This window comes from Anas acuta, chromosome 3 (assembly GCF_963932015.1).
Source record: "Anas acuta chromosome 3, bAnaAcu1.1, whole genome shotgun sequence".
NCBI classification, from domain to species: domain Eukaryota; kingdom Metazoa; phylum Chordata; class Aves; order Anseriformes; family Anatidae; genus Anas; species Anas acuta.
This window is the reverse complement of record NC_088981.1, coordinates 85,265,420-85,290,479: the sequence shown is the minus strand read 5'-3', so window position 1 is coordinate 85,290,479 and position 25,060 is coordinate 85,265,420. Positions and strand designations below refer to the sequence as shown.

At 34.9% G+C, this 25,060-nt stretch overlaps 2 protein-coding genes and 1 long non-coding RNA gene across 8 annotated transcripts in view; 2 read left to right on the top strand and 1 right to left on the bottom strand.

The window, feature by feature from the left end:
• MYO6 (myosin VI) overlaps positions 1-14,644 on the top strand; it is a 109,112-nt gene extending 94,468 nt beyond the window's left edge. For 3 of the 6 annotated variants that reach the window (XM_068678137.1, XM_068678134.1, XM_068678135.1), the window contains 7 exons: positions 265-294; positions 721-759; positions 3,596-3,699; positions 4,600-4,731; positions 7,216-7,242; positions 9,270-9,485; positions 11,143-14,644. In XM_068678137.1, the coding sequence (XP_068534238.1) occupies positions 265-294; positions 721-759; positions 3,596-3,699; positions 4,600-4,731; positions 7,216-7,242; positions 9,270-9,485; positions 11,143-11,342 (748 nt within the window). In that variant the 3' untranslated portion in view covers positions 11,343-14,644. The remainder of the gene's footprint in view (positions 1-264; positions 295-720; positions 760-3,595; positions 3,700-4,599; positions 4,732-7,215; positions 7,243-9,269; positions 9,486-11,142) is intronic. The other 3 variants (XM_068678136.1, XM_068678139.1, XM_068678140.1) reach the window with 3 other exon arrangements.
• Positions 14,645-15,693: 1,049 nt separating this feature from the next.
• Positions 15,694-25,060, bottom strand: part of IMPG1 (interphotoreceptor matrix proteoglycan 1) — a 63,135-nt gene continuing 53,768 nt past the window's right edge. The window contains exons 15-19 of the mRNA XM_068678141.1: positions 23,315-23,525; positions 21,653-21,829; positions 21,372-21,553; positions 20,955-21,038; positions 15,694-17,320 (exon numbers count right to left, since the gene is read on the bottom strand). Coding sequence (XP_068534242.1) covers positions 21,007-21,038; positions 21,372-21,553; positions 21,653-21,829; positions 23,315-23,525 — 602 coding nt within the window. The 3' untranslated portion in view covers positions 15,694-17,320; positions 20,955-21,006. The remainder of the gene's footprint in view (positions 17,321-20,954; positions 21,039-21,371; positions 21,554-21,652; positions 21,830-23,314; positions 23,526-25,060) is intronic.
• The window catches only part of LOC137854566 (uncharacterized), a 59,576-nt gene continuing 55,570 nt past the window's right edge, over positions 21,055-25,060 (top strand). Inside the window, exon 1 of the long non-coding RNA XR_011095236.1 lies at positions 21,055-21,579. This is a non-coding gene — a long non-coding RNA (uncharacterized lncRNA). The remainder of the gene's footprint in view (positions 21,580-25,060) is intronic.

Here is a 25,060-nt window from a genome sequence, read left to right as displayed (position 1 = left end):
ATCCAAGCACAAAACATATCAGTAACATGTCTCTAAATCTTTGATTTGGAAAGATTTTTTAATGGAAAAATAGGAGTTTTCAAGATTTCACTTCTATTTTTTTCTGAATTAACTTAACTTCTTAAAACAGTAGTTTAAAAAAAAAGAGATAACAAATTATTGCAGAGGAAGAAATGTTAATGTGACTTACCTTTTCCTGCTTCAGATTATTAGAAAGATAACTAAACAAATAGTCTACCTAACGTAAATATCTTCTGTTTACAGAGCCAATGGAACAGAGCCTCGAATTTCTGAGTATGACACTTTTTTCTGTTTGAGTACTCTAATAGACAAAATGTAATATTAATCAATTCAAAGGAAATTTATTCTATCCTCTTATTTACTAATGCCCCATCTGTAAATGTGAAATCAATTTATAATATACCCTTAAGTCTAATAAATTAATATCCTAATATATCTAATAATATCTATTTAAAGATGGTTATAATTAGTGTAAAATTTTTCATATATGATCAGTTTTTCACTGCCTTATATGATTAATTTAGTCTTAACAAAGAATCATGTTGATATACATTTTGGGACGGATACTTTTAAAAAATCAGTAGCTGTTTATTTTCTGTACTTTAATTTGTACTTGATTGGCAAGAGACTATCACAGTTAGAAAGGCTGTTTTGATTTTAATGTATTTGTTTTATGCTTACATACCAATTTTTTTGTAGGAAACAAATGGCCAATGAAATGTCAGAAATATTGTCTAGGTAGGTGAGACAACAATATTGAAGGAATCAATCATTTCCTGTAAAGAAATCACACATGAAATCGGTTGGGGAAAAAAAGGCAGGGGGAGGGTCTTTGTTTTTAAGTGCTAAGCAAATAAGTAAATGATCTATTTCAGATAAATTTCATTTTTCAACACCTTTTTCATTACCTGTCATCATCTGATTTTACAGGAAATATTTTTTTGCTGTTTTAATTACATAAAAACCAGTAAGAACAGTTTCTCTACGTTGGTATTTTGTGTAATTTTGATAGATAACATTCTTTGAGGTTTCTCCTCTTTTCACCATTCTCATTATGAAAGGTGGGGCTCCACATCTGTGGAAGAAGAATTTCTACAAATTCAAGAGAGTTAATTTAAATAATTTATGTTAATATAACTGTTTGTTTAATAAGGATATATTTCCTTATCACTTTTCATTCACTGTTTCCATTCAAATAAAAAGTTTTGAAAATTGCTCTGTTTAAAAGCATGTAAAAAACAACTCAAGGCATGTAAACAAAATTTTCTTCTGAGATTGCTTGTGTGAAATAATGAAAGATTTTGTGTACAATGCAGAAGTAAGGGAGAAGCAGGGTTAGATCTGAATACAATACTACTGTAACAGTCTCATAGTTGTTTGTTAGAATATATTTTCTGTTGAAAGAAATGTTATAGTGTCCTCCATACCAGTGAGTAATTAGGTGTTTGGGTGCCACCTGAAGACAAAGACAACATTTTGACATTCATTGTCTGAAGTTTCACATCAGAAGTTAAACTGTTTGAAGTTTTTAAAAGCGAATCTTGTAAAACACAGCACTCTGCTGTGCAGTCCGAACATGGCTGGTGTTACATGATTGATGTCTAGTTACAGCATTGATAATTGTGAACACACCTGTTGCCTAAATTTGTTACTTGCAAAGGAATTTTAAAAATAGAAGTAAACAATGCTGCTTATAATTGTTAGTCTGTGAATCTAGATGGCCAGATTATACTACGTATATTGACAAAGTTCCAATGACAATGGCCAAGTCTTAATATGCAAAACCCACAAAACTTTGACTAAAATCAGAAGTTGTTCTGGTTGAATTTAAAATGCAGTACTTCTTCCTACGTGCTTGTTTGACAATTTTTTTTTCACTATTCATATACTTGAAACTTTCAACTTGAGACCTTTTTGGTTGGTTTGTTGTTGTTTGTTTTGTTTGTTTTTTATTATGTCTGAAAATACTGTTTATGATGCAGAGCATTGCCAAATTGAGTGGTGAAGAGTGACTGTCAAGGATGATACTCCTCAGAGTAGCACTGTAATGGAACAGCTAAGCTGTTCAATTGGATTAGCATTCTTGAAGATTACTACTTTAACCAGAGGTGTTATGGCCTCGTTTTGCTGCTCTAACTTATGTAGCGAACTCTTAGAGTGGTAGGTGGTGTTGCTAAATAAGGAAAATCCTCCGGATTTGTCAAATTAAAGTTCAGCAAGGTTAGACACCAGATAGCGGAACTTACATTTAGCAGCAATCCTTTAATGTCCTACTGGCATTCTATTGATAACAATGTTAAAATTAATATTTTGATTTGAATTCTCCATTTCATGATACATATATATATATTATACTTACCATGAATAATGCTAAGGGTGATGAAGAGTTACTTTCCCTTAGTACTGATCAAAAGGCAGAGGTAATTTTTCAGTCAGACTTCTCATGTACCATAACTGGAAGCTGTGTGTTTACTCAAATTAGTAACATGAGGAAGAATAATTAAACTGAGGCTGCAATAAACAGTAAGATTCTGTAGTTTTAATTACACTAGAAGAGATGGTGCTGTTGCTATTAAGAACATTTGGCTGAACAGATTGCTTTTATTCTATCAAATTTAACAAATGCAATTTATTTTTATCTCTGCTTTCAGAAATGCTGCATCTATACAGAGAAATCTTTCATAGAAAATATATTTATATCTTCTTAACTAAAAAAGGAAAATATGTAATCTAACAACTTATTCGTGCTGTTAAAGAAATTGGAGATTTTAGTAATAGTTTCTCATATGCTGTTGACTTCACTGAATGCTACTTACATGATAAAGGCCTTTTGCCTTTGAAAAGAACTGTTTCTGGTTAGGTCTTTTAGTACTGGTCAATGTGATTTTTGTTCTTCACTTCTAAGAATGATTTTTGTTCCTTGTTATCTACCGTAATAATGACTTTTTTCCCCTCTCCAGACTAGCTATTGCTGTTCTCAGATAGCCGCTATAAAATTAATGTAGAGTTATATCGCTTTCTTCTCTCAAATTAGACTTCTGTCAGAAGCATGGAATGTTTTCTCTAATGTTGAAAAAAAGATTTTGTTCATCTTTTAAATAGCAGAAGAAACACCATTTCTCCCTTCAGAAATATTTTCCCTTCTTGTCTGTTTTTCTAATGGAACTGAAAATGTGTATAGCCACTCTTTGTGTTCTGCATGTTGACTAGTACCAAGAAAAAACTGGAGTGGGGTACACACAGAGACATTGAGTATGTGTCTTCTCACACATAAGCACTCAATATTCCATGGTGATTCCTTTTTACCTTTAAGCAGCTCATCAGATTATTCGTTTAGAAAGATTTTGGACCTAAAAGATGCTTTCCTATTTTTTTTCTTAATCATGGGAGCATCTTGAAGTAATTTGTTATTTTGCTTTTGAATTCAGTCCTGCTATTCATTTTCGTTGTGATAAGTGTGCTGCAGTGTTGATTGTAATACCTGTTCCTCCTGTTGTAAAAATCCCTATTCCTTACCTGTTCCTTAAGAAATATGTATATATTTTAATATATATTATTTTTTGAACAATTATAGAGGTCCTCAAGTTCAAGCTACAAAAGCTGCTGCTGGTAATAAGAAGTATGATCTGAGTAAATGGAAATATGCAGAGCTTCGTGACACCATCAATACATCTTGTGGTAAGTTTTATTTTCTTATTTCTGAGAGAAGGAAGTCAAGCTCACATATACAAGACTGCAACAATATGTTTCAGCTAAATAGTTGGTCCAATACATGGTGCTAACATGTGTTCATCCTTAATGCAGTTCAGATCCTCTTACGTGTCTAATGAAGAAACCTGGGAATCAGTCTCTTAGTATCGTGAAATTCAGCAAAATTAAAGTGTGTTTAATAAAGTGGACAAATAATTTGGATCTCAAAGTGGAAGAACCATGTATATCTAAGTCAAATTAGCTTAATTAACTCTGTCAGGCTTGGTGCCACGTTTGGAGAGATGTATCCTTGGAGAGCCTGTCCCAGTGCCCAACCGCACTCTCAGTGAAGAACCTTTTCCTAATACCCAACCTATCCATTCTTCCCTGATGCAGCTACATGCTGTTCCCTCGGGTCCTATCACTGGTCACCAGAGAGAAGAGATCAGCACCTGCTCCTCCACTCCCCTCCTGAGGAACCTGTAGACATTGGGAAAGACTTTGCATTGTTGCATTGGGAAAGATTTTTGTCTGCACCTTAAAAACAAGCACACGGTCCCCAAAAGCATTTTTGCTTTCTGTTCAATTGTTCTGTTGAATTACAACAGAGGTTTGTGCAACTGCTGAACAACAAATCAAAATACCAAATCAACAGAACGTATATAAGCTTTTAGTTGTCTTTGAAAGTACTTCATTATTTTTAACTCCTTCTTCAAAGAACTTCAAAGAACTGCTCAGTTACAAAATTTCAATTTCCTGCTAATTTAATATATTAATGTAACAACTTGATGTACCTATCAATACAGAAAAACATAAATATAAATGACATACCATAAATCATCCTTCTGATTTTCTTACTCCTCCCTTCTTTTCTTATTTTTGAGACAGATATCGAACTGCTCGCAGCTTGCAGGGAAGAGTTTCATAGAAGGCTAAAGGTGTATCATGCTTGGAAATCCAAGAACAAGAAACGCAATGCAGAAACAGAACAACGTGCTCCCAAATCAGTCACAGACTATGGTGAGGAGAGAGAATTTCATATTTACATTAATTTTGATGAAAGTATTCCAGAGAAAACATTTCTAGAACAAATTTTGTTGTTATGTTGAAGGAAATTGTTTTTTCAAGAGAATTTTCATATTAAATTAAGGTAAATATTTTGAAAAGATTGGAACTGGCGAATAGTTTGCAGAAAGTAGAATATGTTCATAATAGATACATTGAATAGCTCTTCCTAAAGCTTTTTTTTTTCATACCAACTCATATAACAACAACATTTCCATACTCATACCAATTCATATACCATACCAAAATTTGTTGGAAATTAAAATTGGTTCTTGATTTGGTAGTGTATTTACAGACATCTTTATTAAATGTTTATTGCTATGCTGCTTAAGACTAAGGAAGATTGTTTTCCATTTATAAAGCCTTGGTTTGCATTTTGAGACTTCTGAGACTTTATTTTTAAGATAGTTCATACTAGTTCTGACCTCTGTAGTTAAAATATTGCAAGAGTACTGTTAGGTGTAATTCTCTGCACTGAACTATCACTAAGACTGGAATAGAGATTCTAAACAGTTCTCACAAATAGTCTGGAGAACTGTGTATGCGTTTTTTGGTGCTAGGAAAAACATTTGGAGTCCAGGCAAAACAAAAAGCCTTGGGTGGTTTCTCTTGCTTTCACCCTTCCTTAAGATACAGATATGTAGATGCCAATGCTTTTAAAGAGAGTTAATCATTTCCTCATTTAAGTTGCCTTATATATTTCAGGTTACTTTTTTCCTTTTATGAATTCTACGAGTGTTGATACTGCAATTTTTGATTATGGGATTACAAATTTTGCAGAGTGTCTGCTTTCATATTAGATAGTTATTCAGCTGATTTCACAGATGGGTGCTTATTGCCAAAGCAATGCACTAATGAAAATCAGTGACTGACATTTAAATTCAATGGGAAGGTGTAGGAGTTTCTGTGTTACCACTGCCAAACCTGAAAATGAGGTGCCCAGTTTCTGGAGGTATATAGATTTGGTAGTGGTGGTTTTGTTTGGTCCAGTGATCATCTGATAAAACAAGAGTCTACCAGATGAACAGAATCACAGCAAACTGATACAATGATTCAGACTTCCTGTCCTCTGGTCCTGGCTGCAATGGGAAGAGGCAGAGGAAAGGGCAGATGAGGACAGGATGTTTCCACCAACATCCCATTAGCCTGGGCTTAGTGCACAGTCCAGGGACCTGGGAAAAGTAGATCCCAGGTGCTCTTTTTCTCAGTGTCAGTTGTTATACAAAGGTGTCTACCTTCTGTTGATTCATTTACAGAGTTAGGCATTGCTTGAGCATTACCTGAGAATTTGAGCTTTTCAGGCATCTTTTATTCAGATATGTGGGCAGGGGAGATCAGGACTCGTAGAAAAAACCTCATCAAAGATTGGGGTCTTGTGGCCATGCCTTGTGATGTTGCCTTCAGTGCTTAAGAGAGCTTATGAATAAAACAACGTGAAAAGGCATTTCAAGCATTTCTGCAAAGTAGTAAGTTGTTTTGAATTAGAGCTCTCAAATTTTGTTTGGAGCTAAATAGCTAAAATAAATATTCATGTATTTTATTGCTGATGGGAAATATTAAAGAGCAGAAAATCTTTGGAATTCTGCAAGTAAAGCTTAGAATATTCATGTTCTCATCACATTTAGCTAAAATGAGAAATTTGCAGCATTCTCTCCAGTATTTTTCAGTGCTTCTTTTCTTTTAACTTGAAATATGGCTTCATATTTCTGAAGACAAGTCAGAATATAGCAGTTCATAAGAAAGTCACTGAAACTTTAGGTATTCTTGATAACGTCAGAACTAATTCTTTTTAATGCAAATAATTATACTATATGAGCATTTTACATTTATGTACTGTAATTATCCAAGAAGGTAGTGGGAAGGAACTCTGATTTCTTAGATGTGTAAGCTAAAATTCTTCTAGGTGTCAGTGGATATGTGCTTCAAATGATGATGTTTTCTCTTTCCATCTTTTCACTTATATCATATGATTTTAGAGTTATCCTTTGATTAAAGTCATACATGCAGTACAGGATTTAAACAGGTTTGTGTGCTATTATTAGAATAGGCAGTTTTGATATTAGTAGAGGTCTGGGAATTAAAGATGTTTTTGATAACAAATACGAAAAATTAAAAGTATTACAATAACTATGAAGATACTTTTTGCAGCCTGTACTTAGCATGTGTACAACTGAGATTTTGAAACATTTATTGTAAAATAATCAGTTTCAAAATCAAATCCAGAAAAAAACAGAAGCAATTGGGAATCTGTAAAAGCTGAGGAAAGGAGACATTATATTTATGTCAATGAGAAGGAAATGAATAGAAATAATTAGCTCAACACCTATGTCTCTCTATTTTTCTATCTTCAACATTGGTGAAAAACAAGGTAAAGAAATTGTAACTTTAAAAAAGATCAGCACTTTTATGCTTTGTTCAATATGTAATATTTGTTTACAGATTTTGCACCATTTTTGAACAACTCACGTAAGTGGGGAGATGGTTATTTAAGCTAACTTTGAAGATTAGGAACACTCAGGAGCTCTGTACTAATTTTATTTAATCCACTGTTTTGCTACATATGTACATGGAATTTAATGTTCAAATAAAATGCTATTTTACTAGCATTTTGCAGTTTTCATCAACCAAAGGTTATTATATGTCACTCTTCTAATTTATTAATGTACATTACTATTTATTTTCCTGAACTCCTTCCCATTTGAGCCATCATGGGAAGGGTGAATAAAATAATCTTCTGATGTAGGTTATTTGAAGGGATAATCTCCATCCCCCTCCAAAATTGTATTTCTTCTAACTTACCATACTTTAATATCATTACATGTTTTGTTGTTGTTGTTATTGTAGCAAATCTGTGGAATCAACTTAAATTAACAGCTCTTTTCCTAGCACACAAACTAACATTCAGGTGGTGGTTTCTTTTAAGTAAATAGCAACTTTCAGTAGTGCTGAAAGTTAGAGGCTGTATTGGCTGCTTAGCATTCCCATCATCTAGATTTACTCTTGAATTTAGGTATGCATAGGATTAGAAATGTCTTAGCAGCTGCCATTACAGTACAGAAAGTGTTTGACAATACTAAAACACTGATTGGCTCTGATAGATGCTCAGACAATTCACAGATCATAGAAGTAATGTCCTATGAACATATATTTCGGTATGAAACACATGCTTTGTCAGATCTGATGTATAAATGTAGTGTTCATCTATTAAAATCTATTTTGTTTTTCTTGGTTTTGTAAATGTGGACATGGGACAAAAAATTGGAGACATGATTTATAAAATACATTTTTTTTTCAAGATCCCACTCTTCACATTTAAAATACTATCTTTGCTTGAATATAAGTAGAACTAGTTTCAGGGTACATATGTAGTCCATTAGTCTTGTTCATAACTGAAAAAATAAATTATTAGAAGTGATTGTCATTTTTAATCTATTAAATCTTAGCTCAACAATTAGTTTTACTGCTTTATAGGCAATCGACAAAAAAGGAAGCACTGAGCTGGTAATACTGATGTTCTTTTGTACAAACGGTATAGGTTGACATTCAGAATTTCTTAAACAGGGTACTCATAAAACACTAAAACAAGATCAATAGCTTTTTTTGCAGGAGACATTTAAAGAAGGGATCTTGTTTGTAAGAGCATTAACTATTAAAAATTGATTGTAATACTGTATATATAACAGTAAGAAAGTTGATCAGTTGATGAGTTGATGAGAGTATTTGTTTTGATTCAAAAGAAGGTACTTCTCCAAAGCCTGAAATAATGTGTGGGACTCCAAGGGAGTCAAAAAACGCACGAGAAGCGATCATCCGAAAATGAAACTTTAAGAGGTTTCATATAACTGTCTCCTGGAGGAGTTTGGTCAATTGACTTTAATGGTCTGGTATAAATACTTTGCAAAAGAAAGTGGCCAGAAAGTAGTCCTAATGCTGGAGTTTAGTACGCAGCAATTTAGGCAGACAGTGATTTTTGAAGGCTGCTTTTTGAAGCAGTTATTTGTCAACATTTTTATTAACAAGTTAGTGATTTCTAACAGTATTGCATATCCTTGTTTGTCAAAAGAAAAACCTCTGTGTGGTGCTTTGTATTACTATAACTGAAAATGCTGCTTTGCACAGTAACCTTGTTTTACAAAGAGACTAAACTGGAGCAGTTACTGATTAATACTTCTGGTTGGTAAGAATTTTTATATAGAAAGTTATACTTAAAATACTAATTTAAAGAAAATTGTGATATTTTATTTGCTTCTGTCTAAGCTTACTTTAGGGATGCCATTTACAAATTATATATAGATACAATAGTTAACACGAACCTTTTCTCACCAGTGTTGTAGCACCCACATTGTATGAGATTGCAACACATTCAGGCTTGATGAGCCTTGTATTTAGAGTCTCCCAGTTGCATTTTTTGTTGTTGTTTTTAGTTTGGTGATCAATCAAGCAACTCATAATATGCATTTTTTTTTTGTTTGTTTGTTTTTGTTGTATAATAGCTCAACAGAACCTGACAACCCTACAAGCCAGGCAGAAGGAGATTGAAATAAACAGACAACAGCGTTACTTCCGCATTCCCTTCATTCGTCCCATGGACCAATACAAAGACCCCCAGAACAAGAAGAAGGGTTGGTGGTATGCACATTTTGATGGGCCATGGATTGCTCGACAAATGGAACTTCATCCTGACAAGGCACCCATTCTCCTTGTAGCTGGTTGGTATTGAAAGCAGAATTTGGATGTTGGAAGAGTTCAGAGCTTATGACTTCCTTTTAGAAAGGAGGCTGATGATGCAAATTTCGCAAGTCATATCCTCTTTCATCAGCAGTTCAAGTCTAGGCAGAATTTGAGGATTGGAACTGCTGTTGATGGTGGCCAGATGTCATGGAGCATCATTTGGAGGTGTAACTAGTCACATGGTTTACTTTTGCATGTACTTTAATCTAGGAAGTCATTGACAGAGAATCCTATTTGGGAATCTACATGTAAATGGTTTTATTATTAACTTTTTTCAGATTATTCACAGAACTGGAGACAGCATCAAAACATGGTCAGATCTTAACTGAGAAACTTAAACTCACCATTGGACTGGTTTTTAGTTAGATTTGACTGCCCTCATAGTGAAGCATTTCTTCTGAATATCTAATTTAAATCTGCCCTTCTAGTTTACAGACATTCCCCCTTGTCCTATCACTACACTCCCTGACAAAGAGTCCCTCCCCATCTTTCCTGTAGGCCCTCTAAGTATTGGAGGGCGTCCCTAGAGCCTTCTCTTAACATCTTCTTAGAGCCTTCTCTTAACATCTAAGAAGACGTTAAGAGACGCATTCTCTTCTTCAGACTGAACAACCGCAACTTTCTCGACCTGTCTTCATAGGAGGTGGTCCATCCCTCTGATCATCCTTGTAGCCCTTCTCAGGGCTCACTCCAATACACCCATGTCCTTCTTATGGCCCCAGGGCTGAATGCAGCATTCCAGGTGGGGTCTCCTGAGAGCAGATTAGAGGGGGAGAATCACCTCCTTGCCTGCTGGTCGCACTTCTGCTGATGTAGCTCAGGATATGGTTGACTTTCTAGTATCCCCCTTTTCTGGTGGATAATGAAAAGGGGAAGAAGTACTGGAGAAATGATCTGTTCAGTGTTTTGAGTTTGTCTTTAACTTGACAAGAAGGCTGGAATACATGTTTCACAGAGTGATGCTTTACTAGCAGCTAAAGTTCCTTAGTTTTCTGCTAATTATTTTAAATAGAATTAATTGTACCAGTTCCTGTCTGTTCAATGTCTAAGCCCCTAGCTAAAAGTAACATAGCTGTTGTGAATAACACATTCAATAGATCACCTATTAAAAATAAGATTGAAATAAGTGAACTGCACCCTTTGTTTCATTGGATTCCACGTGGGCAATACTGTTCATCAGTTTGTTTAGCATGGGAGGCTGACAGATTAGGAGTACTGGTGAGTTGATCAGAAGTCTCAAGTTCTTAGTCACATTGCTACGTCTAAAAAAATATAACAGTGGTTGTTTGTAAAACTGTATATATGTCTAAAACAGATTTGGTGGGTTTCAGGAGAATAGATAGAGATACTGATCTTTCTGGCGTCTTCCCTTTTGTTCCTTCTTGCTCGCTTTTAAACACTTTTTTAAATTTTGTCTGTTTCAGCATCTGATTTTAGTTTATTCTGACACTGCTTTTCTACAATGTGTGTAGAAATCCTTCTAAACACTTCTTCCCTCATAAGCTCTGAAGTCTATCAACAAGCCAGAGCTTGAGAGAGGAAATCTAATTAACAAAGATCTAATCTTTGTTAATGGGACTTTTGCATGATGTGAAAACGTTACAAAGTTTTTTCTTTGTCCCTCTATGATTTCAGGTAAGGATGATATGGATATGTGCGAGCTTAATCTTGAAGAGACTGGCTTAACTCGGAAGCGAGGTGCTGAAATTTTGTCAAGACAGTTTGAAGAAATTTGGGAGCGCTGTGGAGGTATCCAGTATCTTCAAAAAGCAATTGCAAGCAGACAAGCTCGTCCTACGTATGCTACAGCTATGCTGCAGAACCTATTGGAATAAGTGGTCATTTTGCACAGTAGTATTTGAGATGAGAACCCTTGTCCGTGATACAAAGGGAAGAGTTCCTCTATGCAGCAGAGGACGTAAACATTCTATAATCATATTAGAGATGTTTAATATAAAGTGAACAGATTTTATTAATCATGTGGTTTGTTAATTTGTAATGTATGATGTTTAATTTGGGTAGAGAGCCTTACTAGGTATGAGGACCCTGAAGAATTTTCAGTCAGTGTACTTTGTTGCATTTTGTTTATACATTGCATTTTCTTTAACAGTTTCTGTTACTACTCTTAACACTTCTAAGTAATCTATCTGTACTTGAGTACATAGCACAAAGAACTGCATTGCAACCACCTTTTGATAAAATCTCTTATTCAAAACACTAAATAGTTGGTTTTAGGTGGTGGCTTACTAAAGAGGATATGCTGTATCTCCTAACTGGAATTGTGAGGCCTTAGCTTTGACTTCTGTTCTGGAGAAGTTGGAGTATTCTTTTATATAATCTGAGACATTTTATGTCCTGATTTTGAAAACTGGTTAGTGTCTGTATTTACTGACTTCTTCTGAAACTGATGGGAAATCCTCCTACACTTGAGACTCATAAATTCCTACTTAATGCACTCTCTGTCTTGGGTTAAAAGAAATGTTTTTCTATATGTTCTGAGAAGAGCATTATATATGTCAATATTATGTAATATTGTACACAAAGAATGTACTGCTCATTAGGGCTTATACCACTTCTCTCAGTTTCTTTTCCTTTTCTTTCTTTCTTACCTTTTTTTTCTTCTTCTTCTTCTTTTTTTTTTTTTTTCTTTTTCAAGTACAGGTCTCCTTTAGACTTTTATTTTTCTGACCAAATTTGTATTAGGAAATTTGTCCGTTCTTGGACAATTCACTTAGCCATGTAGTGTAATTTAAATATTGTATGCAAAATTGTCCAAGATTTATATCTGGAGGCATATAAGATTAAGGATAGCATAAGGGAAATATGTTCAGCTTATGGGTGGTGATATAATATAATTAAACATTGAGACCTGATCCTCAGATGTCCTGTATATTATAACTGTAATGAGATGCACAAGGTCTGTACCTTTTGTTAGACTGTATAAAAATTTGGTCCAGTAACATAATGCATCATTTATATGCCATGTGCTGCTGAATTAGCTACAATTTTTAGTATTCTGGAATATTGTAGTGATTCAGACACTGATCTTTATCTCAATTTTCTCTGTCATGTGTCCTAGCTTATAACAGTTCCTTAATCAAGCAATTAGAGATTTTGTGGATAGAAATTATTAATTTCCTACAGTTTTAAGGTGCGTCTTGTTCACTTATGTGAGTGTTTCAGCGTGCTGGCCATTATTTCAACAAATTAAGCTTGATTATGTATTTTATCTCTCTGATAAGAATTGCAAATACAAGTAACTTGATGTCTAATTACTTATTCAACCTGGTTTAAAAATGAGGGCTTGAGATATAAATTGGCAAAGATTTCTCACACTGCAAAATTATTTCCTTTCATTTTACTATGTTTGAAACTTTTTGGAAAAAGTTAAAAAAATTAGTTTTTAAATACATAAATATACGTAGTAACTTCCAAGTTATTAACAGTTTGTACATAGAGAAAACTCAAGATGCATACATTCTTTCTGACCATAGATTGTGCTTACATGCCTTTGTCTAAGTTCACTCCTTGCTGGAATACACGTGAAGATGTGTGAGTAGTACATTAACTTGGTATGAATTAGCTACATCAGGGAATCTCAGCTTCCACTGCATACCCACTCTGCTTTTTGGTCTTGCGATTCTGAACTGGAAAACGTTTTCATTTTACCCAAAAAAAGCCCTCTTCACCGAAGCAGTAATTTTTGCCTGGAAGATGAAAGAAGTGCATCATACTGCTGGCTAGCTAGCTGTGTGCAGACCTATTCAACGTGTAAAGGTGATGTTATGAAATTTAGGTTACTGGTTTAACGTGTTAGTGGATTGGAATAAAGGTTTCAGAAATCCTGGTCTCCAGAAACTTAGCACTGCAGAAAGCTTTGGCCATTTATGTGATACAAGGAAAAGAAAATCACTGAACTGATAGTGGTGAGAAGCCCTACTCTATATTTATTACTGTCTGGATTTAAATTCTTGACTTACCATGTTTGGTCTCAGTTTATATATGTAAAGCAGATCTTATGAGACTGAACACTAAGCAAAGAACCTCATACTTAAGTGTATGTGTGTACGGGTGTATGTATATACACATATATATACTTATGTATGTGTGTATATATATATATGTATGTAAACATAACTGTGGGGAACTTAAAATAAATAAAATCATTAATGTAATTTTTCCATTTTTTTCCTTTCATTATGCCAGTGTTTCCTTGATGCAGGCTGTTCTGAGACACTAAGTTATCTACAGACTGGTATCAGAAGGAAACTTTATTTTTCACATTGGGTTCTCTGGGAAGTCTTGTTAGCTAAATGGGAAATATTAGCTGTGAGGGAAATTAAAATTTGAAATAGTGGAAGAGGAACTGGTGGCTGGATATTTTCAACTGACATGTTCCCACTTTTCTGCATTGCTCCAGCAGTATGCCTGAGGCAACCAGAAGACACATTCCAAAAATCAGGGTATTCTAGTTTGCACAGTAGCATACCTTTTTTCTTCTATATCAAAACCATCTGATTGTAGTTTTGCTGATCTTTTTGTGCAACAAAAGTAATTTTTGGTTCACTTCAGAACTATTTTTTTTTTTTTACGTGTGGCAATATTCATCTGCTTTTACAGATTTTCTCCATTGTCTCATCTACTGTGTCAGTGATACTGTTGGTTGATTTGGAGTCAATCTCTGATCTCAAGGATTGTGGTATTATCTTAATGCCCTTCTGATCTACAATTACACAGAAAAAAAATATGTTTCTGAAGCAAAATGCTAAACTCTTTGTCTTAGTTCTGTGGTTTTTTTTTTTTTTTGTAAACATTTCTTCCTGCCTCTCGGTGTAGCTCTTCATTGTAGTTGAGATCTTCTCCATGAAACACTCCAGAATTAAAAGGAGAGAAAGAGAATCACCGTGCTAGGCTACATTCCCGACTAGCTGACCAGTAATATAAATTTTCTAGAGAATGCTACTCAAGGTTCATAAGGTCTTTCACCCACTGATGAGACCGGTTTCCTTTTTGTAGTAGAAGCCTGTTTTTGTTTGTTTGTTTTTTTTCCCCGAAAATATTTTTAAAGTATTTAAATGACCTTCTAATACTGTACTGAAAATTTAAATAAATAAATACATTCCATGTTGAAATCTCAGTTGCATCTCTTGTACTGTTTTGTCTTTAAAAATTTAAAGAATAAGGTAAGGGTAAGTTAAGTTATGAGAAGGATTTGGTGCTAGAACTACGTGCTGCCTTTTTATCAGATGTATGTGGTGCTTAAAGCTGCTCTAGAAAAGATTTCGTCTTTACTCTTTGAGTGTTTCTCTGAAATAACATTCTGATATTAAGAATGTTGTTACCATTGTCTCAATTCTGAGGATTTTTTAAAACATATTTTCTTCCTTGTATTGCTATTTATTTAAACCACGAGAGTTTTACTGTAACCAATGCATTTATTGTTTGCTGTGCTGTTTACTGTTTGCATCTCCTTCATTTTAGATCATAACAATCAGTGACTAATGAAACCACTTAAAATATTTTGAGCTTATGTGCTGCAACAAAAGCTTTGTTTGAGCAGGTTGTTGTTTTGTTTTGTTTTGTTTTAAAAAGTTATCAAACTGTTTCAAGGGCCAAATCAGAGTAGTATTTTCAATTTAAGACAATTGAAGTAATTCAGACTTTATTAGGTATAATTTTGTCTCAATTTCCTTGTGGTTTTCATTTCCAGATATTGTTAGAACTACAGTTAAACATCACCTTTAAGATAATGTGCTACATTGTAGTGTGAGATTAAATAATAATTCAATTCCCTGTGTAATTTTCAAGTAATAGTTTTATTATATTTTATTGAAATACAAAAGGCTTACATCCAGCAAATATATTTGGTAATTAATAATTGGGAGTAATAAATACAATCATGAATAATCATTTTTAAAGTACACAATTTAAAATTACTCATTTTTTAACCTAATGGTAATGGGTATGAATGCAAATACACTAAACACATACAAAAATACATTTGTAATGGAAAAAAAGAATGCTTTCAGCATTCTTAATGCATCTTAACTTACATGAGCAATTGTAAAAAGCTAATGCTGTTGACAGGGATGACATCCAGTGCCCTGCAAGCACTATTTTTAAAGTGAAGTTTTATTCTGAAGTGTTACTGTGTAAAACAGCATCTTGGTGTTTTGTTTTAAAGTATTTTCTAGTTAAATAGACTAAGTAAAAATATGGTTTCTGCTGTAGAAACTTAAACTTGTGTCCTTGGTACATTGCCTTCATTTGTACACAATCATCAGTTTTTGTTTTTGTTTTTTTTTTTTTTTCTTTCTTTTTTTCAAGGAGCCCTGTTTGTGCAGTTAATTGTTTATATTAACTGAATTTATAGATGTATATAATAATGTAAACTAAAGTTCAGTCTTTGCTGTGGTAATCATGTGGTACTAACAGTTAAAAAGAGTTATAACTACAATCAGCCACTATCCTGAATATGTGAAAGTTTCACATCTGAATGAGGAGCTGTCATCCAGTATAGTCATGAACTTTGTAGAAGCTCACTTTGAGCTGTAAATACAACTTGTGGTGTGTGCCAAGCAGCAAACAGTGCCTAAATGTTATACAACACAGGCATGGCACATATATATATGTTTATATATATATATATATATATATATATATATATATATATATATATATGTATTCAAGAAAAAGATGTTCAAGGTAAAGTAATGCTCGTATTTGAATCAGGATTGTGAGTCCATAGGGCGTAAATTGCTAAGCCTATAAGTAATTAATGGCCATCCATTGTCTGCCCATTGTTTCTTCTAGAAAAACTAATAGTAACCTTTCAAAATTATACACCGAATTTAAAGTACATTTGTGCATGGCTTTGTAATCTACTTGCTACTAGGAAGGTAGTTGTGAATGTGAATTTCATGTTCTTAAAGGATTAAGAAAACTGCAAATAGTTTTTCTCTTCAAAAGTTTTGAAGGAGAAGACAGTTTGAGAAGTTTGAGGAGAAGACAGTTTAACTCTGTTGGAGATGTTCAGCAGCCACTTGGACGTGGTCCTGAGCAGCCTGCTCCGGGTGACCCTGCTTGAGCAGGGGTTGGAGCAGATGGCCTCCAGAGGGCCCTGCCAACTCAAATCGTGGTGATTCTGTCACCAGGAATTAAGCAGTGAAGCGTATATGTACATATGTATATACATCATGCTTTTATTAACAGAAAAACAGGAATCTGATTTTCAGGGAAGCCATTAAAAAATAATTCCAACTTCTATGTGATTTGCAGTGTGAGCATAGTAAGGAGAGAAAGGAGAAGTTCCCAAACACTTTAAATGTAGCCTGTGGAAAGAGGTAAAACCCTCACTAATGACAGCTCATAAATTTCCATGTTTGCTGCTTACTCTGCTCTAGTGTAGGTAAGAAAAGTTAATAAAATGGTGTAGGTCTGCTTGAAAGCTTCATCTGCGTTTTTACCAGAGTGGTTGTACAGTATTAGCCAATACAGTATTGCAAAAAATGCCACTTTTGAGCAAAATCCATTTCTAGCACAAGAATGTGAAATAAAAATATGATTAAGATATATATACACAGTGTATGCTTAGTGCAGGCATCTTAACACTGGTGATCTCTTACCAGACAACTTTTGGGCATGGTCAGATAGTTGATAAACTTGATCGTGTTGTTTTTCTTTAATAATATGATATGTTAAATGTGTACTGATTTTTGAAGAGAAAGTCTTTAGGAATCATCGATTTTTCTTCATACGCATTGTCAACCTGAACTGCTGTCTTGAATAATGCAGACTTTGTTATTCTGAATACCTGTAAGAGAAATTCTCGTAAGACATTTAAAAAGCATTTTTCATTTTGAAAATTTATTATTTATCCACTGCTAATAGTCAAGAGCTCACTAAAATCTTTTGAGATAGTCTCCAGTTCATTCCAAGGAGAACTGAAATAATCCTGCTCCTGAAGCTATTTTACATACTAAATCATGGAGTTTAGAGAAGAATTATTATTTCTGTCCCTGGTGTAACAATGTTGTGTATCCGTTTGAAATAACAAAGAAATGCTATCTATACCTTCATAATTTGAAGAGCGTGTTTTTGACTGTAAAATAATAACTATGCAATTTGCTGCAAAAGAAGCCGTAACTAAAATATCTACAGGAGATTACCAGCACACCAGGGATAAATTAGACTTTGGGATGTTTGGTTCCTCAGCACTGTTTTGATGTAAGAGCAGCAACAGTGCCAAGCAAACTTAAAATCTGTAAAGCCTAATGCCATAAATTTTGAACTAAGAGTAAAGCCCTTCCATCTCAATAGTATTTTAGAACATCTTTCCCTTGTGATTGTGGTAATGAAACACTAAATCTGTGATATTGGTGGGGGAGCTCTAACAGGCTATCTTGCATTGCTTTTGTATTATTTTAATCCAAAATACTGTTTGCTTGATAATCCAAGTGACTGACACGAGGATGAAACAAATCGCAGTCTTTTGTTTTCCGTCAAATATAATTGCAGTCATTTTGGTGACTGAAAGTCACTTTTTCAGAAGATGATGCTAAATGGCAGTCACTAACTTTGATGAATGACATTTTAGGTATTTCTGAGGGATAATCTATAACAACTTTTAGGCTGCATCTGCAATACATCAAAATAAGTGATCTGTGTCTGTGCCAATTAGATTTAGCATCATGAAATGAATTATTCTACCATCCTCTCGTATCCAGTGGTTTATTGCCTGTGCTTCTGGGTTATTTTATGTCAAATACTTCTGGGTCTTCCAAGGTTTTGCTTAAATTTGTTGCAACCAATTTTCTGTGTCAGTACATGTCTTTTGCAAGCTTAGAAATGTTTGTGAAGACCCTCTAGATGAGATCCTTTTTCTCTTTAAGAATTAGATCCATTACTGAATTTTGCCAGATAACATTTTGAAGATGAAGCCCACTAACTAAATGCTACGTACAAGCACAAATGTTATTCTATAAATTTGTCATTTATCTGTTAGATCAACTGCAAAATAATAGACTTTAGAGACAGCTTGATGTAATACCCTAGCAGTTGAAAGCAATGTCTTATTTTTCAGCACCCTTTTCACTGAGTAGAGAACATCCAGCTGAGTCACTGATAGGGACAGGGGATATTACAAGAGAAACGATGCATTTTGAATGAGCTCGTGTTTTGAACTTCCATCTGTAAGGAGGAGAAAACATGTCAGGATGAGGTAGGCCAGCAGAGAATCAGATCAGCAGGATTGTTTTTAGAGAACTTAGTCATGTTTGACTCAACCGTAGTAGGTCATCTAGACGTGGTCTTGTTGGCCTTGTAGTCTCAGTCTGAAGGGGCCTGCCCACTCCAATGTGTGCATGCTGGCTTGGTCACGTTCTGCATTGCCCAAAGAAAGATGAATCTCACAATCATTTTATTTCCTATATTAGTACTTGCTGAGCAAGATGTACTGTTCCCACAGATCTAACTATGTAGAGCCCTGACTGTGGTAGTCAGTGGCTTGCATGAACTTAAGTTTTCTGCTGAGCTCAGAAAGAAGGAAGAGCAAGTTCTTCATCTGGACACAAAGCGCATATTAATTCCTGTATGATACAGCAGATAAAAAACAGCCTCTGAGAACTAGGTTTTGCAATCGTTTTCCATGTAGGGCTCCTATAACATAAACTGAAAACATTTTTCATGCTTAGGAAAACATCGAAAACTTGTTTTGGTTTCTACCAGAATTTCATGCCTATTTTCCTAAACTCCTTTATAAACACAGATGTATACTTATTGTAAGTAGTGTGTCCTAAAAAGTTGTAACTGCTGTCATTACACATGGCAAAACAAAGCAAAACAAACAAATTGGAATTTTCAATTTGGCTTAAAAATTTTAGATAGCCAACTGCTTCTGAATATTCAATTGAAATGCCATATTCTGGCCCCAAAGGAGTTTTCCAGATTGTGACATGGAAGCGTTGCTCTTGGAACACAGCTTTCATTAGCTGAAACTGTGTATGCGTCCCCTCCTTCTTCTCTCTCATCTTTTTCCAAATTACTTATAGCATATTCAACATAAAGCCTCTGAAGTGAGCACTCATTTTCTCATTTTGAGCTGTACTTATGGTGAAAAATTATCAACTACTTTTTTTTTTTTTAAATCCAATTTCTACTTTGTGGTTGCCGCACTTCTCAAGATCTAGCTAAGAAAACAAATTGAGGTGAGAAGAGCTTTGTCAGTATACTCCTGCCAATTCAAATATAGTTCAGACGTCACAGGCCCAGCTTTCTCCCACAGATGTTGTGCCATTTTATACCTTTCATAAAATATTTAACACTTTTGTAAATAGTGATTTTAAGTAGTTCAGCCAATATAAAAGTAACATTTATTATTTAGGTCTACCCACAGACAAATTTTTTTTGAAGATGGGTGTACCAAAATACTTCCTTCTATGACTGGAACACAATTGCCAGTGTCTGTGTTCTTGTTTTTATCAGCAGCAAAGCCAATTTGTTCTTGAGCTTTTCTGAACAGCTCCTCCCTGCTGTCTTGTAGATCTCTATCATTGTGTTCCTGTCTCCCCACTTGTTAGCTCAGTCTGTACCTGTCACCTTAAGTGCCCGAAGACATCAGACCTGGGCAGGAATCCTCTGTGTGATGAAGATAGGCAAAAATAATCATCTTCTCTCTGGTATCAGCACTTCTTCCTTTATTTACATAAAACTAGCTGTGTGGGCTCAAACCAAAGATTCTCGTAGCCCAGTATCCTGTCTCCAGTAGTGTATGTCTAGTGATTGATAGGGCACTGATATTCCCCTCAGTGATAACTGCTAGCAGCTGTAGTCAAAATTCTTTAGTTCTAAGTTGGGCTGCGGTTCAGGAAAATGAAACAGCAAAGTAAAAGCTTTTGTCTACTTTTCAAGAGATCACAATCAGATACATCAGAATTAAGAGAGTTTGATGATTTTAGAGAAAGTCTTGACTCAGCTTTTCTCCTTTCTGTCCTTTTTTTCCCCCCTAAAGATACAAGATACCCTATACTTGAAATAATGTCTGGATATGAGAGGTACTTGAAATAATGTCTGAGATATGAGTGGTAATCTGCTCAAGCTGGAATTCCTGTTTGCTTCAACTCTACATAGTTTAAACAGGCTCTATGTATTTTCAAAGAATCAGTCATTCCTATGCAAGCCTCCCCTTTGCTTTGCATTCTGTGTTGAACTTTCATTTCAGATTTTCCTTCTTTCTTTGTGTGTTTAAGTGACTGCTGCATCAGCAAATATATACATAGAACTGAACCCTGTTGCATAAAAGCACTTCAGAGTGGATTGTGGTTGTCATATCAAACATCCAAAGAAAATGAGTTTTTCTTTGGATGGAACTAGTACAGAGAGGCTTCCTGGTAACATTTACAAAGAGGAAACTCGTTGGAATTTTAAAGCTCTCAAAAGTAGTCACAAACCTTGTTTTTGTCTGGCTGATGCTGGAAATGCAGAATTTCAGAGACTAACTTGTCAGTCCTGGCTTTGTAAACTGGTCTGGTGACCTGCAGCAGTTTAAAACAAACAAAAAACACCACCAGATTAGTTATTTCACTAAATTACAAAAGGCACTTGGACAGAACGGAACACCAAAGCCATGCAAAAGAGCTGTAAGAAAAGTAGTTCTACACTGTGTTATGAAACCAAGTAAAGAAGTAAAACCAAGAAGTAAATGTGGAAAGTAAATATAGGAATTAGTATTTTTAGTCATGAAGTTGCTGAGGAAGAGCTTAGAATCAAATTTAGTTTAGTCAGAGAGCTACAACATGAAGATGGACCTGTTATTTGAGGAGGGACTGTGTGTTGAATAACAAGGAAGAATTTCCATGCATTTTTACCTCCATACTGAATTGTGTTTTCAAGATTGCGTAATGCTTCTTGATCAGTGACCTCTGAAGAACTGGCACAAGCACTTACGCTACAAGCCGAATGGCAAAAGCTAGTTATGGGTTCATCGTATTCAAAAGCAGGATTAATCCTTACAGCATTTTCTGAAGTGCGGCTGTTGAGAGTAGGACTTCTACAATGCAGAACATTTTTGTTTAGGTAAGACTTTAAATTACAAAATAAAAAAGAGGATTTTTTTTTTTTTTTTAATGTGAAGAATTGAGCCGCTTACTCCAAATTAAAGTTTCTTTGTCTTTTTCTTCTCAGCTTAATAATTAAAATGGTGAAAAGAAAAACAAGGCTTAGCAAGCCAAAAATGAGAGGTTTAAAAGTGAAGGGATGTGTGGGTTCTGGAGCAAATTTTGCACAGCGTTGTCCTTGGTGGAACGTGTGTCTACGTACAGGGCATCTAAAATGGGGAGAGGAAGAGAAAAATATACGGAACTTGAGGGCAGAAAATACAGAGTACCTCAAATGAAAACAAAAGCAAATATGCAGTTTAAGTATAAGCACAGTATTCACAGTATAATTGATTGTTATGTATCTGTAAGGAATAATGTGATTCATAACAGAAGAAGGAAAATTATATTCATGAAAATGAGTGTTAAGCAAAAAAAAAAAAAGATACATTCTTTACCTAATTTACGAAGTTGAAATAATATTTGTGTTTTAGCACCTTAAAAGTTCAGGTGTGTTTTGGAGTAATTCCTAAACACATCTCTGAAGCCTATATTGTGCTTGTTGGTGACTTTAATCTAACTAGTGAGGTCTGAAATGGGAGCTCTACTTTAAGGCGAGGGATAAGGTTCTCATATTGTATGAGAATCACAGGGTTTCCAGTTGATGGAAAACTAGTGCAGTTCTGAGTAAATTCACAAGTAAAACAAGTGCTTGACTAAAGCAAATGCTCCCTTCGTAGACCATAATTTAGTATAGATACTGCACAAGTTTGCTCAAGTCTGAGACTAGTATTAAGTTTGTATGTAATTTGTTGTAATTCATGGAAGTTTCATGTATTATTTTTAATATTTTTATCATACTAAATAAAGGTTTTGTAATTTCTGTACATTAATCCAGGTTTTTCTGAAATGGAAAGAGGTTATTTTTCATAGTGGGTTGGTTTTGGAGCAGTAAACTGGTTCAGTAAAGTTTTTAGGAGGACCCATTTAAATTGGAGGCTGACTATTAGTTAAAATTCTGCCACTACACTGCTCTGACTCTTGCAAGTCATTGTGCTGGATTCAAAATAATTTTCTGCTGTCTTTTCTGTGATGCCCACTGCAGAAAATGAATTGTGACAGTTGTGTTCTTGCAGTGAAATTATCATATGAATAATTTGCTTGGTAGTCTAATTTTTTGACATTAATCCTAAGTATTCTAAAAGACATGTCATTAACCTAATTCTAAAGTCAGTATTAAGAGAGAATGAATAAGGTTAGTGTTCATAGGTGTGCTTGTAAGAAAACAGATTTCGTTTTTAATATGACTTAGAAAACTTAATTTCTTAAAATACTACTAGGTAATTAATAGTGAAAAATGTGAATGTGTTATTTTTCCATGATATATCTGGAAGTCTGAAAAGAATGCATGGTTGTGTGCTTGTCATCTCTGCCAATGATGCTGAATTTCTCATAACTTTCAAATGCATTTCTGATAAACAGCTAGATCATGGTGTTCTGTGCATTCCATCTAATAGGTCAAACAGGATTTATCCACAGTGAAACTGTTTGTATTAAAGAAGGGTATTGCAATGTAGTTTAAAGTATCTGAATAGTGAGTTCTTGGCTTATTAGCATAGTTTATGCTGTTGAAAAGTACGTACTCGGCCCTGTTTGTTCATGGAATAGAACCAGGGGTCTGTGAGCAGAATTCACGTCAAGAATAATTTATTTACCTGCAGACAGCTCCTTTTCCTGGAACTAATTCACAGTTCCCACCATTGACACAAAGATGCGGTTCCATCTCACACAGGCTCCGGCAGGGTAATCCGTCTTGGCTTGTGTAACCAGGTTTACAAAGGCAGTCAGCCTCTTTTGTCCACTCGTTCATTACGCATTCAGAAAATTCATCACATGCCATGAATTTGCATGGGTCTGCCTGATCAGCTGTAAAGGATGGGTAAATCATTAATTGAGGCATTGAGGCATTACCCCCAAAGTATTTGGCAAGCTCTGTGGCAGCTAGCGAAAACAGTACACATTTACTGGCCTGCTACTTGTGCATGTTAATGGCAGGATATAGTCTGGCATAAAAGGACACGCATTTTTCTCTCTCTAGATGTCACAGCAAGCATGCAAGCTTATATTTACTTGTACATTTGTTTACCCCATCCTTATTAAGCTGTGATTTTATTTTTATCTTACTGACAAGAATTTTCACACTTGAATATTGTTGATCTTTTTTTTTTTTTACTATAAAGCACTGGTTTTGTGCTCAGGGATATAGTCGTGCCATGCTATAGTCTTGCCTATGTGCAAGAAGCAGTTTTTGCTCTAATCACCTTGAACACATGCTTTTAGGCCATGACTAGGGAAGGGAATTAGTTTAGTGAGTACTGCACAACACTATGAGGACTGCAACACAGGAATAATGGCACTGTCAGTGGAAAATACAAGTTTGTGGGGCTTTGTCAGAAGAGAAAAAAACTCTTTGGGAAAAACTACTGTGCTTTTGTTTGTTTGTTTGTTTGTTTGTTTGTTTTTAAGTATTAGTAAGGGATGCCTCTGTGAGATGAAGGGAAAACAAGTCTGTTGATGCTCATAGGAAGACCCAAGTCAGAGACAGCGTAAAGTCCTGACTTCACCTGTCACACAAGTCTAGTTCTCCTTTCCCATTCCCTACTTTTACCTAGACATGACTAAAAGGATCAGAAAGAGTCATATTAACACCCAACTGTATGCTGATGGAGTAATAAGGAGGAAGGCTGCAACCACCAGTCTTGTCTGCTGGAGGCAGTTTCTTGTGTATCTAAACTATCTTGTGTATCTTAACTATCTTGTGTAGTTAAAGCCATAAATAGAAGGCAAAAGATGTGAAGCAGGACAGGGAATACAAATTCTGTTTTTATCAGCACACAGTCTCAGTAAGATGTGTGAATCAAGAAAGGCAAAAAATAATGAGTGTGTAAAGAAGAGGGAGGAGAGAAGGAAAGGAGAGCAGATGTACAGATTGGAGCTGGGCTACACAGGACAGCAGGTTCTGAGTGACCTGAACTCTCCAAAGGACATTTGCACACACAGCCTTAGCCCTAGAGAGGAACTTGATTTCAAGTCTGGTCTAGAGAAATCAAAATCATTTAAAACACCAGCACAGAAGAAAAATGTCCACTCCTAGTTATGTGGGCTTCAAATTTCTTAAGAAGAAAAATCTGCAGTTTTAAAAGATTGGTACTGCGTATTTCAGCTAATACTATAGTTACTACCTGGGCTGAAAATTTTCTTCTAGAGCTAATCCATGGCCCTAGATTCTCAATAATATTAATTTCAATGAAAAATAAGCATCACTGTATTTACAATACTAGTGGAAATCTCAGACACACACCAGGATGTGCTTAACTGCTGGAAATTAATCTAGCAGAGCCATTCATTTCTAACCCCTCTACAGTTCTGTAGCTATTTTTTTTTTTACTATTATTTTTATT